Source organism: Letharia lupina (genome assembly GCF_014066315.1).
Source record: "Letharia lupina isolate WasteWater1 chromosome Unknown contig_10, whole genome shotgun sequence".
Taxonomy (NCBI): Eukaryota; Fungi; Ascomycota; class Lecanoromycetes; order Lecanorales; family Parmeliaceae; genus Letharia; species Letharia lupina.
This window is the reverse complement of record NW_023502979.1, coordinates 1148941-1166441: the sequence shown is the minus strand read 5'-3', so window position 1 is coordinate 1166441 and position 17501 is coordinate 1148941. Positions and strand designations below refer to the sequence as shown.

The 17501-nt window shown below is 44.3% G+C and overlaps 7 protein-coding genes across 7 annotated transcripts; 3 read left to right on the top strand and 4 right to left on the bottom strand.

The window, feature by feature from the left end:
- Positions 1-3462: 3462 nt before the first annotated feature.
- On the top strand, positions 3463-4983 carry HO133_000314 (uncharacterized protein; the record flags this gene model as incomplete). The annotated part of the gene is made up of 1 exon (XM_037291253.1): positions 3463-4983. One exon carries the CDS (start codon positions 3463-3465, stop codon positions 4981-4983), a length of 1521 nt encoding a protein of 506 aa, XP_037152688.1.
- A 735-nt stretch (positions 4984-5718) lies between these two features.
- On the top strand, positions 5719-6511 carry HO133_000313 (uncharacterized protein; the record flags this gene model as incomplete). The annotated part of the gene is made up of 5 exons (XM_037291252.1): positions 5719-5889; positions 5963-6036; positions 6099-6243; positions 6293-6329; positions 6387-6511. The coding sequence occupies 5 exons, from the start codon at positions 5719-5721 to the stop codon at positions 6509-6511; spliced, it is 552 nt and encodes a 183-aa protein (XP_037152687.1).
- A 46-nt stretch (positions 6512-6557) lies between these two features.
- HO133_000312 (uncharacterized protein) lies at positions 6558-7140 on the bottom strand (the record flags this gene model as incomplete). Its single annotated transcript, XM_037291251.1, has 2 exons — positions 6558-6905; positions 6955-7140. The coding sequence occupies 2 exons, from the start codon at positions 7138-7140 to the stop codon at positions 6558-6560; spliced, it is 534 nt and encodes a 177-aa protein (XP_037152686.1).
- Positions 7141-7525: 385 nt separating this feature from the next.
- On the top strand, positions 7526-9666 carry HO133_000311 (uncharacterized protein; the record flags this gene model as incomplete). Its single annotated transcript, XM_037291250.1, has 5 exons — positions 7526-7776; positions 7828-8556; positions 8715-8768; positions 8822-8850; positions 8996-9666. 5 exons carry the CDS (start codon positions 7526-7528, stop codon positions 9664-9666), a joined length of 1734 nt encoding a protein of 577 aa, XP_037152685.1.
- Positions 9667-10548: 882 nt separating this feature from the next.
- Positions 10549-11729, bottom strand: HO133_000310 (uncharacterized protein; the record flags this gene model as incomplete). The annotated part of the gene is made up of 3 exons (XM_037291249.1): positions 10549-10584; positions 10632-11099; positions 11295-11729. The coding sequence occupies 3 exons, from the start codon at positions 11727-11729 to the stop codon at positions 10549-10551; spliced, it is 939 nt and encodes a 312-aa protein (XP_037152684.1).
- Positions 11730-12652: 923 nt separating this feature from the next.
- Positions 12653-13435, bottom strand: HO133_000309 (uncharacterized protein; the record flags this gene model as incomplete). The annotated part of the gene is made up of 4 exons (XM_037291248.1): positions 12653-12892; positions 12952-13080; positions 13182-13321; positions 13381-13435. 4 exons carry the CDS (start codon positions 13433-13435, stop codon positions 12653-12655), a joined length of 564 nt encoding a protein of 187 aa, XP_037152683.1.
- A 627-nt stretch (positions 13436-14062) lies between these two features.
- HO133_000308 (uncharacterized protein) lies at positions 14063-17096 on the bottom strand (the record flags this gene model as incomplete). The annotated part of the gene is made up of 2 exons (XM_037291247.1): positions 14063-14356; positions 14406-17096. The coding sequence occupies 2 exons, from the start codon at positions 17094-17096 to the stop codon at positions 14063-14065; spliced, it is 2985 nt and encodes a 994-aa protein (XP_037152682.1).
- Between the last annotated feature and the right edge of the window lie 405 nt (positions 17097-17501).

The window sequence follows — 17501 nt, the reverse complement described above, 5'->3', positions numbered from 1 at the left end:
ACTATTTAGATAGCTATATATAAGAAAATATTTAATTATCTTAATTCTACTAGTAAGACGTATAAGCTTAAAAAGTATAAGAGGAATATATAGAGAAATTTAATTACTATTAATATTTATAGCTTAGATATAATAATCTTAGCTAATAAGAATAAGTATTATATATTTATAAACCTATTATAAAAGGGCGAGAAGAAAGAAATAATTACTCTTAAGCTTTTTAAAATCTATCTTATTATTCTCTAGATAAAGATCTATCTTTATTAAATCGTTATTTATAATCTTAATCTCGATCTCTCTTTTAATCTCAATCTTAAACTTTCTTTTATATATTCTTATACTATAATTTCTTTTACTAATTAAAATAATATTATAGCTTTTTCTTATTATTAAGCTTTTTTATAAATTTATAAAGCGTAATTTAAGAAGTTAGAGAAGATATAGTAACTTATAATTTAACTTTTAAGTAATTCTATACTTAAATAACTTAAGCGTACTTCTTAGAGATTTCTACTTATACGATATACTTAAAAACGCTTTATATATAGTTTATGAGATTATATTTACTATTAGTATTACTAAGAGTATAAACTTATCTTATAAGTTAATCTAGAATCGAGAATATAGATATCTTAAAACGATTCTATAATTAAGTAAATATTCTTTTTAATTCTATTTAAAGTTATATTATTATATCTTTCTTATCTTAAAATAAAGTATTTAGCCATTAGAATAAGATAACTTTTTAAAAATAAGTTAAGAGATTTATATATATAATATTCTCTTCTTCAATTATAGCGTAATCTTTTACACGCTAATAGAAAAAATATACTTTCTAATATATAATTTCTTTACTACTAAAAATAATATTATTAATACTATATAATTCTTTAAGATCTAAATAAAAGAATCTTAGATTAAAAGTATAAAAACTATTACTAGATTCCTCTAAAACAACTTATTTAGAAGATTCTAAAAGATCTTATAAACCTATTAAATCTATAGTATTAAATATAAATTATAAATTCTTTATAATTACTTATATAGCTTATAGTATAATTTATTATATTATCGAACTTACTTTTATAGATAAAGAAGATATTTATTAAAGGCTTTCTTAATCTTATAAAAGCTAATTTTCGCTAGAATTAAATTTTAAAGCGATATTTTTTAAGTTAAAAGCTTCTAGCTAATTAAAAGCTAATCTATTAAATCTATTATTAAAAAATCCTACACTTATAAAATTTTAATATTCTTTATTATTATTTCTTAATATCTTATTAAATACAGCTTAATCTAATAAAAAGAGAATTCTATTTATTAAGTTTATAGCTATATAAAAATTCTAGAAATTCGATATACTTAATTTTCTTAAAGTCGAGTTTATTTTTAATATAGAATTCGAAAGCGATAAAAAGAAAGATAAAGACTAAGATTAATAAAGAGATCGAGTTTATCGCGTAAATATTATAAGTAATAATAAGAAAAGACTAATAAATCTTTTTTTTTTATCTTTATTAAGCTTAAAAAGAGAAGTTCTATTATTAAAATAAGAAGACTAAATTATCTTAAAAAAAGAAGAAGATAATAACTCTAAAAAGATATCTATATAACCTCTTAAGTTAAGACTTAGATTCTTAAGAATAAAGATATTCTTAGACTTAAAATAAGTTATTTTAGCTTATCAGATAAGAAAGTAATTACTATCTATATAATAACGAACTTTTTATATAAAGATAATAATTACTTTTATTAAAGTACTTATAGATCTAAAATCGTAATTCTAAAAAAGAGAGTAGATAAGAGATTTCTCTAATTAAGTAATCTTCAAAAAAAAAATCGAGTTAATACTCTAAGATTAACTCTATTAAATATATAAATCTTAATTATATAGAACGTTAATAAATAGATTATAAGTCTATATAATTAATTTAATAATCTAATAATAATTCTCGTTAAGAACCTATTTATAAAGTTTAGGATTTTTTATTAAAAAAGCTTAAAATTAAAAAGCGAGTAAAATTATTAAATCTAATAGAATAAGTTTTCTAACTTCGTCGATTATAAATAGTTATACTCTATTATAAAAAAGATATAAAGAGAAAATAAAAAGAAAGATTTATTAAGAAGAAAGAAAAGTGTTAAAAATAAGAGATAAGTTTTCTTTAAAAGAAGAAAAATTATTTAAAAAGATAAAGGGAATTAAGTAGCTCTTATAGCGATTCTTTCTTTTAGAAAAAAGTCCTTTCTTTAAAAAAATAATAGAAAAAAAAACTTCTTAATATAAGAATAATATCTTTAATACGAAAATAATAAGAATAATAATTAAAGAATATAGAAAAGTCTATATTACTACTAATTATTAGGGTTACTATATAAAAAGTATATATATACTCCTAGAAAGAAGTTTTACGAAGAAATGAAAGATATTTCTTAATTCTAATTATAATTAATTTATTGATTAAGTTGAAGCTATGAACGAAATTAGAGAAAGAAAGCGATATACCAAGTTACGCTAGTAAGGTTTCTCACGCTATGCTGGGAACGTAACAGCATGGATGGGACTTTAGATATTTCTTTTGGCTTGATAGGGGTATTAAGCCCCGAAACCTGGCTAAAGCTAGATGCGATTCCGAAGAACTCCAGACATATTATCCAGGTAGCCCTTTAGGTAAGGCGTTATCCGAAGTCTGAGCGTAAGAGTCTTAGCGGGTGCAGGACTTTCGGTGCAGACCTCTGTACTATTCTATACTATTCTCGATTTAAATCTATTAATCTCTCTCGCTAAAAAATTCTAAAATTCTAAAATTCTAATAATTATTAAATCGTAAAAGTTATAAAAATTATAAAAATAATAATAATAATAATTAATATAATTATTATAATTATTATAAAAATACTATTATAGATATTAAAGTTATCTTCTTATTAATTAAATCTAAATTAATTTAAAGTTAATTAACTTTTTAAAAACTTATTATTAATATAAATTCTCTTTCTACTAACACGTCCCAATAAAACAATCGTATATTTACCGTATATATACAGTAAAAGAAGGCCGCTGCTACTCGCTAAGGTTATTTTCAAAGCATGTGGTTTTGCCGCCCTCCCACCTCCCCAGACAGTCAGACTGAGATAATCCTCCTCCGCAGTTCCGCACCTCCTCCCATTTCACCAGCTCTAAAGTACAGTACTATTTTAATCGTCCAGGACTCTTTCCAGCCGCCTCTTATTGACTTCTTTTCTTTCTTTCTTTCTTTCATTCTTACTTTCTTTCTTACCTTCGTTCTTCTATCTTTCTCTTCTTGTTCCTCTTCTTCTGTATTTGGTGGAGATTGATCGCTAAACGACTTCGATGATACCTGCCAAGGTCATGGACATATGTTACCTATCCATCGATGCCAGGTATCCCTTCCACACTGCCACTCTCGCCTTATAAGGCTGTCTGTACACGTATACACAATGCCTTCGCGCAACAAAGGTGTTACTCTGGTCCTCTGTCTCATCTCCCTCGCATCGGTCACCTTCATCGCTCGACTTTCCTCTCGAAGAGGCTCGTCCGCCCCCGATTGGCTGCCCGCTCCCCATGTTCGGCCAATTGATGCATGCCCGGACAAGCTCGATTGGCTGGCCGATCTAAACCTCACCTATCCCATACGATATGCCCACCGTGACATCGTCGTCAATCCCACCCCGGGCCTCGAGCGCGCTTCAATCACCAAGTTCGATGCGTCCTTATTCCCTAAGTTTCAGACCATCGACCTCTCCGGAGACGTCCAGGTATCATTGCAGCATTGCGAGAAGCCTTACCTTCTGCATGTGCCAGCCTTGGTCAAAGATTCTGGCGATGCCTCTCATATCATCTTCGGCATCTCCACCACCCTCAAGCGCCTAGATGCTTCCGTCACGTCCCTTCTGCGTTGGCTCCCCCACACCAATGCGAAGCTGTTCGTCATAGTCATTGAGTCAGAACAGATCGTAGAGTCGGAGGGTGTGGAGAGGGTCGACGCTGTGGCCGCCGATCCCCAGCAAAAGGCCGAACTACAGGCACGGATGCGCAGTCTTGGCATGGATGTCACCCTCGTCGAACCTCTTGAGCTCCAGGACTCCTTCTCTATAAAGTACTTCTCAGTCATCGAAGTTATGTACAACAATCGCAACAACAAAACGAAATGGATTAGTCTTCTGGACGACGACACCTTCTTTCCTTCCATACCTGCACTTGTGACCATGCTCGCTAAGTATGACCCTACTCAGGAGTATTATATCGGTGCGTTATCCGAGATTTGGTGGGCTGTAGCACATTACGGTATGATGGGATTTGGTGGGGCTGGTATATTCCTTTCGGTCCCGCTAGCCGAGATCATGAACAATAATTACCGGAACTGTATAGAGGCTTCACAAACGACTGCCGGAGACATTCGTATCATGGAATGTATATACCTTCTGACGGAGACGAAATTAACATATGAACGAGGTTTGCACCAGGTTGACGTTCACGCGGACCTATCAGGGGTCTTGGAAAGTGGTCATATGCCTTTATCTCTTCATCATTGGAAAGCAGGGGGCGCAAGTTTGAACGGGTACAACCTGCCAATGATGCATCTTGTAGCTGACGTCTGCGGGGACTGTTTCCTCCAGCGATGGCAATTTGGTTCGGAAATGGTCCTCACCAACGGCTACTCGCTCGCGCTCTATCCTAAAGGTGAATTGAAGGGGATGGATATGGAGAGAATGGAGGAAACATGGGACGAAGTTCCGCCCGTCGAAAATTCTTTCAATCGTGGTACCGATCATTCACTTGGGCCCACAAGACGAAAGATGATACTAGAGGATGAAAAGATCCAGTATGTATTGATCGACTCTGCGGTCACCAAAGGGGGTGTGAGGCAGTCATACCTTCATCCAGGCATGGACGGAGATATCGACAGCCTGTTGGAGTTGTTCTGGATGGAGGGTAAAATGACCGATGATGAGGGCTAGCACATATCTGAATCATCATTGGGTTCTGTATCCCGTGCGCATCAAGGCGACTGACCGAGCATCTTCTCGCTCAGGGGTAGTCAAGAGATAGCCGCATGTATAGATGAAGGCGAATTATACAAGATAAGGTTTCAGGTCAAAGACATATCTAGCACGTTGGCTGGGGCTCTCGATTGACGAGGGAGTATATAGGGGTGCTGATGAAGAAGGCTTCCGGGGCCATCTGAGGCAACATCCCAGTCTATTATATCACGACTCAGTGCCGAGAACTTTATCTGATGTTCACAAGGTTGTTAGAAGTTGATGCCGCCATGGTTCGACCAGGAAAGGAGGAAAGGGAGCTTGGGATCTTTGGCACGAGTCCGAATTCGTGCCAAACCTAATCTCTGTATATACGTGATTGTCCAGTTCGATAGCGAGGTTTTTAAAACATAGCAAGACGTATGGAAAAGGACATAAGAAAGTTGGAGCTTGACGTGTCCAGACCTCTCAAATCGATCCAAGGAAAAACCCCTAGTAAATCTTTTAGATTATGCCTGACGTTATAACGTACTATACCTGACTGTAAAATCGGACCAAGATGTGGGCCAGTCCCGAGCACCAATATAGTGCCAATTACTCGTAGAGAGCGACGCAGTAGTGCACAGATCCTTAAGGTGGAATTGGCCAGCTCGCCACAGTGCACCATATCAACTCTTCTATTTGACTGCGCTTTGAGCTTTGCCTTAGGCAACAATGCCACTTGGACATCTCAATTTCATTACCGGCAACACAAATAAGCTTGTTGAGGTCAAAGCTATCCTGGGTGACATTGTGCCTCTACAGAGCCAGTCTCTAGACTTGACCGAAATCCAAGGCACTATCCAAGACATATCAAAGGACAAATGCCAGAGAGCTGCTGCAATTGTAGGCTTTTCGATACTATCCACGGCTACGTTTCAACGACGTTTCAACGTTTCATTGTGCTAAAGATTGGAAGATAGGAGGACCGGTTTTGACAGAGGATACATGTCTCTGCTTTAATGCATTGAAAGAGCTGCCGGGTCCCTACATGTACGTATTTTACATCACTTGCAACATAAAGCAGGGACGTTAAGTGAGGCCTTCTCTCATAGCAAATGGTTCCTTCAAGCGCTTGGCCATGAAGGCTTAAACAATCTCCTCATGGCATACAAAGACAAGAGCGCCCAAGCCGTCTGCACCTTTGCCTACTGCTCGGGACCTGGCCATGAGCCCATCATTTTCGAGGGACGAGTCACTGTGAGCTGCAAATCGTCTCTAGCTCGAATCACCACTAAACCGTGCAAAGGGAACGATAGTAGCCGCTCGGGGTCCGACTAATTTTGGTACTTTAGCCTTGGGGGGCGTGGCCGTTTCTGAGTGGCTTAGACTGACTGGTGCAGGCTGGGACCCGATCTTCGAGTACGATGGCGAGACTTATGCCGAGATGGACAAAGCGAAGAAGAACATGGTGTCTCATCGAGCCATCGCCTTGTCAAAGCTCAAGCGATGGCTGCAGGCTCAGTAGTAACGTCCGTATAGATCCGTTACGCCTCTATCGTGCAGCATCGAGCTCAAGCTGCATCCTGAACTTGATCTTGCCTCCAATTCTTGATCCAAGTCTTAATCCTTCCCACATTGACCTCAATATCGTCAGCCTCATCACTCCGAAGCTCTACCACGATTTCCTCATCGTATGATTCTCGAGCTTCATCCAACAGCACCTCCATAATCTCCGAGTCCAGATTGTCTTGCAGCTTCTGCTCCAGGTAGTTTCTTGCTTTCAGCCTATCGTACAGCTTCGTAGAGTCCGTCCGTAGCACCACAACGAGGTCAATCCAACGTTTGGGAAAAAGGTCGCAGGCATGCCAGTCGATTATGTGGCCTCCCTGGGCAAGTTCATCTTCTAAGGAGTCGAGCAGCTGGCATGCTCGTCAGCTCCGGCATCTCTGGAGTCGATATTAGGCGAACCTTGTCCTCGTCGACGATCCAGCTTCTGTATTCTTCATCCCAGCCATCATGGCAGCCACGGTCTCTGACAACTTGGTTGATAGATAGGTGCTTCAGTCCAGTGTTGGCAGCCAGGACTTCACAGTGGCTTGTCTTGCCCACTCCAGGCGTACCCGTAATTATGATATTGGGTTGTGTACTGGGCATATCTGTGGTGTGCACAGAAAAGATACGTTACAAGTAAGGCTTGCCGAAGCTGATATCGCCAAGCAAACAACGTTGCCGCCTCGCCTTGATATTCTTCAACTAGTCGTGGCCGCATTGCTTTGTCTATTCGTACTAGATTTACTTGATCTAATTGATTTCACATGTGACCTGGCCTGATCTAAGTCCTTGAAAAAGGGAGAAGCTATGCCATTGCTATGCATCTAATCTGCTGAATACATTACCTGAATCACTCCGAGCTTCAGTCGAAAAGTAATTGGTAAAACGTGAAAACCCATCCTGAGGCTCTTCATGCTCCAGAGAGTCCATTTAATTTGGCCCGTTTCTTCCCAGGCTTAGGCGCCCAGGATATTTTACCTTCATCGCCATGTTTGCCAAGTTGGTGTCTACTATAGAAAGCATCTCGCCTACTACAATTACTCTCCAAGTTTTCCTTCTACTTGCAACCATTGCCTGCTCTACTCGATTCATCAGCGGTAGGAACTACAAGTCGGACTTGTCTCCTAATGGCACCAGTTGGGACGGGCGCAAAGTTGCCACGCTTCCATACTGGTTCCCCTATTTCGGTCACTTGCTGCCTTTGACCATCAATCTCGACCGTTTTCTACAAAAATGTTGGTGCGTTTGAGGACACCTTTTCCTGGCAAATGACTGTTAATCCAGCTGCAGCCAACGATCACCTCCCGGAATCTTCTCACTAAAAATCTTCGGCTCCAAGTATCACATGATCTTCACCCCATCACTAACCCGATCTCTCTTTGAGGGTCATAGTACCGCTATCAGCTCTGACTCTGTGCGCTGGTTCTTGCTCGTCAACGTCTTTGGTGCAAACAAAAGGCATAAACAAGAGCACTTAAGAGCCCACGGCGATGCCCACGCTTGCTTGCTGGACCAACTGTTGTCTAATCCCTCGGAAATGTTGCGCGCCACAGTTCACGGGATACGGGAACATGGGCCCAACCTGGTCTCGTTCAGCGACAGCATCGTGGACCAAAATCCATGGGAGCGGGCTGCCGCTCCCATCATTCACACTGACAGTATTACCGGAGATGCTTCAAGCGTCGAGATCAGTCTCTTTGCCTTGATCAGGACTTTCGTAGGAAATGTCGCACTACCACCGCTTGTTGGGAGAGAATTTCTGGAAAATTATCCAGAGATCTTGGAGGACATTCAAGACCTTGGAGATGGTTTCAAATACTTTGTCCTAGGCTTGCCACGCTGGCTTCCGATTCCATCCTTGACTAAGGCGCATATCGCTCGCAGAAAATTGCTTGGCGCGATAAGTTCATTGCACGGGGCGCTGGACCAGCTTGCAGCAGGTAATGAAGCCAATCAGCCGTGGAGAGATCTGGACGATGTGAGCGCGATGTTGAAAGGAAGACACGCGATATGGAATGCGTAAGCACCCTTTCGGAGCGATTTTTTCCCTTGCTTCTGAGTGTCAAAACAACTTGCGTGAGCAAAAGGTCGATTACTCTGTTTTAAAGCTCCTCCGACATGCCTTCGTAACTCAAAACTAGTCTTGAAATGGCTACACTGACTCCGAAATGGTGAAGATATGGTACACCTCGAGACGTTAGAGATCCTTCCGATCTGAGTCTTCTCTGGGCGTGGGTAGAGTCATTGCTAGGGACTGCACCATTCGCAGCTAATTTGGATGTAGGATGGGCACCAAGACAACCAATCTGATCTGTAAGTTATAATTTCCAGGCAATTCTCCCCCGATCATGCTGTCTTATGAGTCGTCAGACATGTCTCAAAAATCTCTGCTCCTAAGACATGTCTCGCGATTCAGAATTTCTCCCGAAGGAGTAATGCTGACTCCGGAATCATCAAGTTTGGATTTTAGTACAAGTGTATTCAAACCCGGAATTGATTCAAAAACTGCGTGATGAGGTTCATCCTTTCGCAAAAGCCTCGCAGCCTTCCCAAGTCTTCGGACTTCCTGAACCCGTCCGTCTCGAGATCAACGATGCCGGCTTGGTGCAGTCGTGCCCTCTGCTTAAAGCATGTCTCTATGAATGCTTACGCCTCCACTCCAAGCCAGTATCGATGGGAACCGTGCAGAAAGACCTTTCGATTCTCGAGTCACCTGAAGATAGTCGATCAGTTAATGGTGAACGACCGCAATCATTTGTATTGGAAGCCGGAGACTCTGCGGCAAGCCTGTCAGACGCGCACCAGCATGATCCCCATTACTATGAGTCTCCAAATTCTTTCCAGCCCGGTAGATTCCTTAGCTCGAGCGAAAGCGTGCAAGGGCAACGTACTCTTGTTCGAGGGACCCTTCAACCTTGGGGTTCAGGCGAATTTGCCTGCCCTGGGCGCGTTTTCGCTGAACAACAAGTGATGGCTTTTGTGGCGGCCATCTTGGTACTCTGGGACATGGAGCCGGTGGACTCCCGAGGATGGATCGTGCCAAGGCAAAGGACTTCTGCCATAGTCTCTCTACCTTCAGCAGACATCAGGGCCAGACTTCGGCCAAGGGATCTTTCTAAAACGAAATAGGTAACCTTCGTCGGATTATCATCTCACATGGTCATTTGCCCAAACATGTTTCAAAGGAGGCCGACCTGTAAGCGCTGATTTGGTGGTATAATGATGTAAAGACCCTAGCAGTACAGTATGTCTGCCGAGTGGAATATATGTGCACACCCAGTGTGGTGTCATCTACTCCTCAACGCCGTGATGACAGCTTGCCTCGCTATGCTTTGCCAATCAATGCGTGTAGCGTTATTCGTTTGAAAAAACCACAAATGTAAAAGAAAGAACCTGCAGCGATTCGAAATAAAGAACTTCGTGCGAAGCATTCGTTGTCAACTCATAAGCCGCGCCATCCTGCTCTTTCCGGTGCACGTGATGCTAGCCTGTCCTCACGATCAATATTGTGCTCGTACCAATGACCTTGTGACCTACTTCAAGATCTCAAATGTTGAGTACTTGCGGAGATAGGATGAGCCTCTGCGATAGGCCTTAAGTAGTTTTTCAGGTGCTGCCGTGCGAAATTGGACTCCGATGAAACGGCTGACGCCTGGAGACGGCTTGAACATTGGGTCAAGGACTAGCAAATTGCAAGATCCGTTATTCCGCCTCTCGAAGCCCACGATTGTCATTGAATGGCCTAGGCACAGTGAATCAGCAGCTAACATGTAGATCGACATTTGTTTCATTTGGAAAATACCTGGGTGTTGAAAATATATAGGAGGCAGTGACGTTCGGAAAACTTTATGGGACGAAGTTGGTGATGGACACGATGCAAGAAAGTACCGCTCAACGGCTTCTAGCAGACGCTCATGAGTTGGTAGCTCTTGGCCCTCATTAAAGGCATCCGCCGAGCATCTACACGGCCAATCAGCGAGATCGAAAGCAGATAGGACGTAGTGAAGCCGCCTACCCAATGCCTAAATTCTGTAGTAGCGCTTGAGCCTGGTAGAACTTAGTAAAGCGTCGTAGCAGCGTCTGTGGGAGCTCACCTCCGGTGTGCCGATATATTTCCTCGTTCCTCGAATACCGCCCGTCTCGATTCTACCGAGTGAATTGAAACCTCGATCCCATGCACTTTCAATCATGTCTTGAATTTGAATGATGGAGGGAAGTCTCCCTTGAAAATGTCGATGACCCTCTGATCGCGCGTCCTGGATGTAAGATATCATCATCTGTATATTTCGATAGCCACAGAATCCACCTTCTTTGGCCAACTTGACGACATGCATGACGTCAGAATGGCAAAGATAGGCCCTGGAGACGGCAGGATCCTGCTCACAGAGTTGCGCGATGACTGAGATGACGCCTCGAACTTCGTTGGCAACATTCTCTATTCGCAACAGTCGGCCATCCGGGGTAATCTGATTGGTAACCTTAACTTTTGCGCCAATCTCAAGCTCCTTGCGTAGCCAATCTGGCATTTGTTCTTCGTGAGCATGAGGGCCCAACTCAGCTCTCTGTTTGAATCGTTAGCAAAAATGTTTACACAAACGGTTACTGCTGCCACGTACACCTAGTCTTCGAGGGAATCTATTGCAAGTTGCTTGAGAAGACTTCCTGGATGGCGGCGATGTTGAATGGCATAAGGCATCAATGAAATCTCGAACAGCGTTACCACTCTTCCGGCCTGTGCTACAGTGAGAACGGTCTACCACGGATCTGGTTGGAATGGGTCGACTCGGGCCAGATGGTACAATATGGAGAGAAGTAGGTGAAGGAAAGTCCATTTGAGGGGACGGGGCTTTGCCGGGATCAAGAGTGGATCCTGGCGCGGCTACATTAGCTTGGGTCTTTGAGGTCTCGTCGACGCCCATGCCTTCGGCATAGTGCATCTCCAAGTGGCTTTCGAATTCGGTGAAAAGACAGAATTCGCCACACTGGCATTCGATGTACTCAGAGGAAATGTCGCTCGCGCCTTCCGTTTCTTCGGCGGGAGGCTCAACTCGGTGTGCGAGATCCTCTCTGGCAGCGAAAGGAGAAGGGCGGCCGCCTTCAGGATGTACGGTCTCAACGTGCTGTAGAAGGAAGTAGTGATCATGATCAGTGAAACCACAAAACGGGCAGTCTACAAGCTCTCCTGTATTCATGTTGGCAAATAAAGAAAGAACAGCATAGAACGAGAATAATTGTGTAGGATGTCAGACAGTTAGAAAACCAGCTCTCTTGTTTTCTATGATTTTGAAACGATGACACGAGTGTTAACTTATTGGCAAACATGCCTACTGACTGCGAAATTCCGAAAGGCGAATTGAAGTATCGTGATCATGATAATATCAGTAATGATAAGGAGTAATTCGTCAGGTTGAACAAGGGTAAAGTAGGTAAAGTAGGTAGTGAGATGTGGCCGAGGCAAGCACGATGGATCATATCGTCATCGTAGTCATCAAAGAAAAAGGTCAGGCGGACAGGGTGGAAGGAGTGGGTGCTACTTAAGTAAGTAAGCTTTCCAGCGATTCTTAAAGTAATGCCACCAATGCTGCCGGCTGCGCGTGGCAGGCAGCCTTGCAGTCTTGCAGGATGCAAAAGATGCCGCCGCCACCACCACCACCGTACGGTCCGGGCTTTTTATTGGCTTATTTGCCGCGAAAAACAACTGCCTGAACCCTGAAGCCAGAGTCACGCTAATCTAGCTTAACGGTGGTGACGGCTCGTTCCATGTCATCCCTGCCACATAAAGGCCAATTGTTTTTGCGGGGAAAGGTCAGAATGTGCACAACGAGATCGGAGGCTTCCGAGCGACTTGTAATCTTGGTCGTGAAAATTGCTTCTTGCAAAGGACTTGGGAGGCAAGAAATATCTAGTCGTTGCGCCCGGCCAGTCTTCGCACTAGATAGCTAACGCTTCTCTAATCAATGTTTCTATGTATCCTATATCGTACACCTCACGAACGTTATCCAATGGAATCCCTCTTAGCTCGCATTCCGATACACTCGTCGTGCCAGATCTATGCCATCAACGCCTCATTTTCGACACCCAACGCTTACTCCGTCCATCACAACGCTGACCCCGTCTACATAACGCTGCACTTGCTTCCCCCGGTTGGCTCGCCCGGATTCTGTGACTTCTCCATCTCGGCAACCATTTGCTCGAATGCTTTCCCCACGTTGGTGTTTAACCGTGCGCTAGCTTCCGTGAAGCTGCAGCTGAACTCTTCTGCTAATTTTTTGCCTTCCTCCGCTTGGACATGGCGTTGGTCGGCTTTCAGGTCGCTCTTGTTTCCTACGATGACCAATGGAACCCAATCTGCACCCTATGAACAAGTCAGACAGATATGTGAGAGTGGTGGAGGCTTCGGGCTAGAATGCTTGCCAGGTGATTGAGTATTTTGTCCCTTAGTATTCGGATCATCTCAAATGATTGCCTTGAAGCGACAGAGTAGACCAGCATGTAGCCATGAATGCCTATGAAGTGTTTCGAATTGAGTATGCTGTACTCATCCTAGAAGTATCACGTGAGAAGTTAGAATAGTCGATCGCTGCAGCTGGCCATTTTGGGAATCTGGAGATTTGGAATCCTGGCATGACAAGATGAGCGCTTACTTGACCAGCGGTGTCGACGATCTCCGTCGCAAAGTCTTGACTGCGGTACTTGATGACCTTGCTGAATGTGTTCTCGATAGTGGGATAGTAGCTATCCACGAAGTGTCCATCAACGAACTGCACTGTGAGCGAGGATTTGCCTAGCACCATGAATGTCTGAGCACGCTGGTGACGCCGACGTTCTGCAGGAATGACTTACCAACAGAGCGGCTGCCAACGACGGCCATCTTGCGCTGTTTTGGAGAGGTTGGCATTGTGGCAAGGACTGCTTCCTTTTCTTGGGAAGAGGGAAGAGACAACGTCCAGGACGGGAAGGGGTTGGGAGGCAAGGATATGCTTTCAAGGAGGGACAGTAATTACTACAACAATTACGTGGTAGTGCAACTTTGAAAAGAATGCAATCCAAACCTAATCGTAGACCTAACTTTGTTGCTGCTCCCAGACAGTCCAGGATATCATTCACAGCACCTTTCGTAGGCGAGGGGAAATACGATCATTTACACAAGCTTCATCGCTGGCTCTCGGACTTGCGAGTGAAGGAATCGGATCACTGGAATCAAAGGCTAATCAAAGTAGGTTCCTAGACTGCGTGATTTAAATGCGCATGGCGTCTCTCATGTCGCGTGGTTGGGAAGGAGCACGGGCCCTGCTGGAGCTTCACCACACAAAGCAAGAACAACCTACAGAGTACACAGTCTATAATGTGGAGGTGCTTAGAGCGCCAGTACTCTTTGGTCCTGACAGTGCTAAAATAAGCTCGCTGACTCGCCATATTACTACTTTATCCATGAATCTGCACCTATATGTACAACCGTCATGTCCTCGTCCCTACACAACTGTACGTCATGCAATCCCTATGCAGTTCATTTGCCTGCAACCTCTTACAAAGTCCCAGAAATGCCTTCAATTTTTTTCAGGTTGTCCACATGGCTCTGCAAGCGGCCAACAAAGCTAGCCCTTGCGTCACCTTCACCATCAGCTCGAATTATTACTTGGTCAATTCTTCTGTGATACTGCAGAAATTCATCTATTGCGTCCAGCAGCTGCTTCAGGCTATTTCCCGGAAGGCGGCTGTCTATTCGCGCTTTGATTGCTGGGTCGAGGCACAGCCAGCCGAGTAGCACTGACACCCACCCGAAAGCAACATTGGAGCTAGTCTCTTCCAAAGAGGAAACCTATTCGAGTCAGGGCCACTAATTGTGTTGTAGCGGAAGGGATTCTTACTTCGGCCGCGTTTTTGGACTTATTCATGAAGAGCTGTAATAGGATGTCCAAGTAGCTTTGGCTCCCATGGCGTAGATCCATCACCAACTGCCGTGCTATTTTAGATAAATCGGCGAGGTTGATCAAAGAGCCTAGAGAAAGTATCAAGTCGTCCAACAGAAGTGCTTTGTCGATTTCAAGCGTGCTGTCTGCCAGCTTTTCGAAGTGTGAAATTACAATTCCAAACATCACGCTAATCACCTCAGGGTTTGAGAAGTCCTCGCATAGACCAGGGCTATTGTTGGTGAGATTGAGGTATAGCCGAAGCGTCAGTGTTCGCGACGTTCCGCACTCTTCTCCTTTCCACAGAGCCAGTAGCGGTAGAAGACCGATAACGCGCTCGAGCGTTTCGCCTGCCCACAAGGACGCCTGACATTCAGCCGCGTTACTGATGGTACATGATTCAAGTATGGAAACTGCAAGCTCGAGGCAGATGACTGAGATTTTACCTGGTTGTGGTGGCAGCGTCGAAAAAGGTGGCACCGATGTAGCGACTACGCGCCTGATCGCATGTGCTGAAAGTACCTCGGACAAAGATCCCGCTTCTCTTGTTTGACGCACAAGATATTCAAGACACTGGAGCGACAGCACGTGGCATGAGAGCACTGACGGTTTACCCGCCCTCCAGACTGTGGATTTCAGCAAGGCAGAGCAAAGGTTCTGTAGATCAGCCTGGACCACCTTGGACACGTTGTTTCCACGCAGTCCGGCATAGGAAAGAATATCCTGGTCAGATCCCAGGAGCTCAACAAAAAATCTCACTACCCGAACTTTACCGACCTGCGTTAACAATAAAGTCGATGACGAACAGGTCATGAGCTGGAGAAATGCTGCAACCAAGAGGCCGTTAGTTATCAAGTCATTGCTCAAGCCAACGTCAGCCATTAGGCGACTTTCCAATCCTTGATCAACGAACAGGCGGCAATTGGCAGGCTCTTCAAGCTTAGTGACCAAGTCGATCAATCTGCTACGCCTGACAGAGGTATAGCCAGGTTGGTGGTCGCCAATGTCATCCAAGATAGCTTCCAGCTCGCTGACCAGGCGAACGTTGCCACCAGCCTCACGTAGTTCATGGATACTCCTCATAGTCCCACCTTGCGAGTCTACAAGGTCCCCGAAATCCTCGTCAAGGCTTTGCATGGACTGCAATTTGGGAGCTCGGTCTCCGAGCCCTCTTCGTCCGTACCGTGTTCTGTCGTTAGGTTGCGGCGGAATTGGCAAGCCGATCATTGCAGCCTCTGCCAAGTCATTGTCTGTTAGGTAAGACCTTTGGCGAGCATATGTAATCTTAAGGCCTCCTCCATAAAGTGAAGGTATGGCCTGAGGAGAATTGGAAGAACGATCTTGGAATTGGCTGACCAGGCCCCGGCCTTCTGCGCTTGGGGATGTTTGCACCGTGATGGCGCCATCTGCGGCGGACTCGGAATAATTGGACTCGGACTTATTGACACTGCTACTACTCCCACGCATCTCATCAAACTCGTTATAGAAGTGGTCCTGATCATGGTCTGATCGATGCAGAGTGTCGACGATCTTTCTAGGCCGAGCCTTGAGCGCAGACTGTTGACGGAGTCCCAAGGAAACTTTGCGTCCTTCTGCATGTCCACGCGAGCCTTCGGGATTTTTCTCTGTGAGTATGAGACTAGGGAGGTTGAGACTAGAGGGACTCCTTGTCTGTGCATCGTCTACGAGCAGTCTGTTCCACAGCTCTCGTTGACGCGGGGTAGTAGCCCCGTCTGCGGCACTGGTAGGCCTCGGAGGCGTCGTTGGTTGGCAGACAGATTTGCTCGAGGTATAAGGGCTTCTAGGAACGTTGGTTGCTTCTTGTAGACCGAATTTAGCCAACACCGTATCCGGTGTCGTTGGCCACGCAGTAGTCTTAGCGGGGTCTGTATTGGTCTTCTGCACTCTGTGAGAGATGACATTGGCCCTGTCAAGTCCCTTGGACTGCTTTCGAGCAACTAAGCGGCCTTTGGTCCGGTTTACGGCTGTAGCATCAATTCCAATGCGCTCAGGGTCCAGTGTAGAGTTTTTGAAAAATCTCGAAGTCTCACTCGCGCCTTTGTTGGGACTACCTCGTGCTCCCGCTTGACTCTTCGCAGCGCCACGCCTAGACTTAGATTCTTGCACGGCCCAAGTGTTGCTGGGCGAAGGCAGAATCTGTCCTTCATCTCGCCGAGCCTCAGCAGCAATGTGTCTTTGGAGGCTGTCGTCGTCGTATACCACCGATTGTTTTTCTGCAACAACTCCGCTTGGCATGATTTTCCTCCTTTTACGCGCTATATTGACGCTGTGTTTGCGGCCATCATCTGATACTGGTACGTCATACAAAGAAACGTCTTTAACAGGGTCGCTACGACCGGAGGAAGAGCGATGTTGATCTCTAGGCTTTGGTTTAGATGATAATGCTTGGCGAGACAAACTCTCAGATGGAATCTCGCTTCCGCTCCGGCGATGTAGCAAATCTGATGATGCGTTTCTGCCATCGCCCTGCCAATGCCGAATTGTGTCTGTGGGATCCAATGTGCTAGCACCAACGTTTTGAGCAAACTCAACCTCCGTAGCTGAGCTCAGATTCGAAATTGGCCTGCGCGAATGCTTGCCATACGTTGTAGCTTTGCGACGAGGAGCTATACTCCCAGCATGTGCCATTGCCTTAAGTTGTGACGAGAAAGTGATTTTATCTCATTGCGACATAGACAATTGCAGGAGGTGTAGAGGTGGCTGGCTGATAAGGTTCGTTGGTCCGATGGTGAAGAGGCGGTGAATGAAAGAAAGGAGTGTGTTTGTACTATAATTGGTTGATTGCTCGTCGTCCCATAGTGAATGTGAAGCGAATTGAAGGGAAGGAGGAGTGGTCTAATAAGAGTAGCAAGCGGCTGCGACATCTCCTACCTCAACTGCTGAGGTAGCCAGCCAGCCTCCCAAGTCCCACAAAGTACCCCTATATTAATAAGTCCTGGGAAACTAAAAAGTTGCCGCAAGCACCCCTCCCTCGAAATCCGAATATTGGAATTTCTTGAATAACTTCACACCGATAATTTATAATACTCTAGA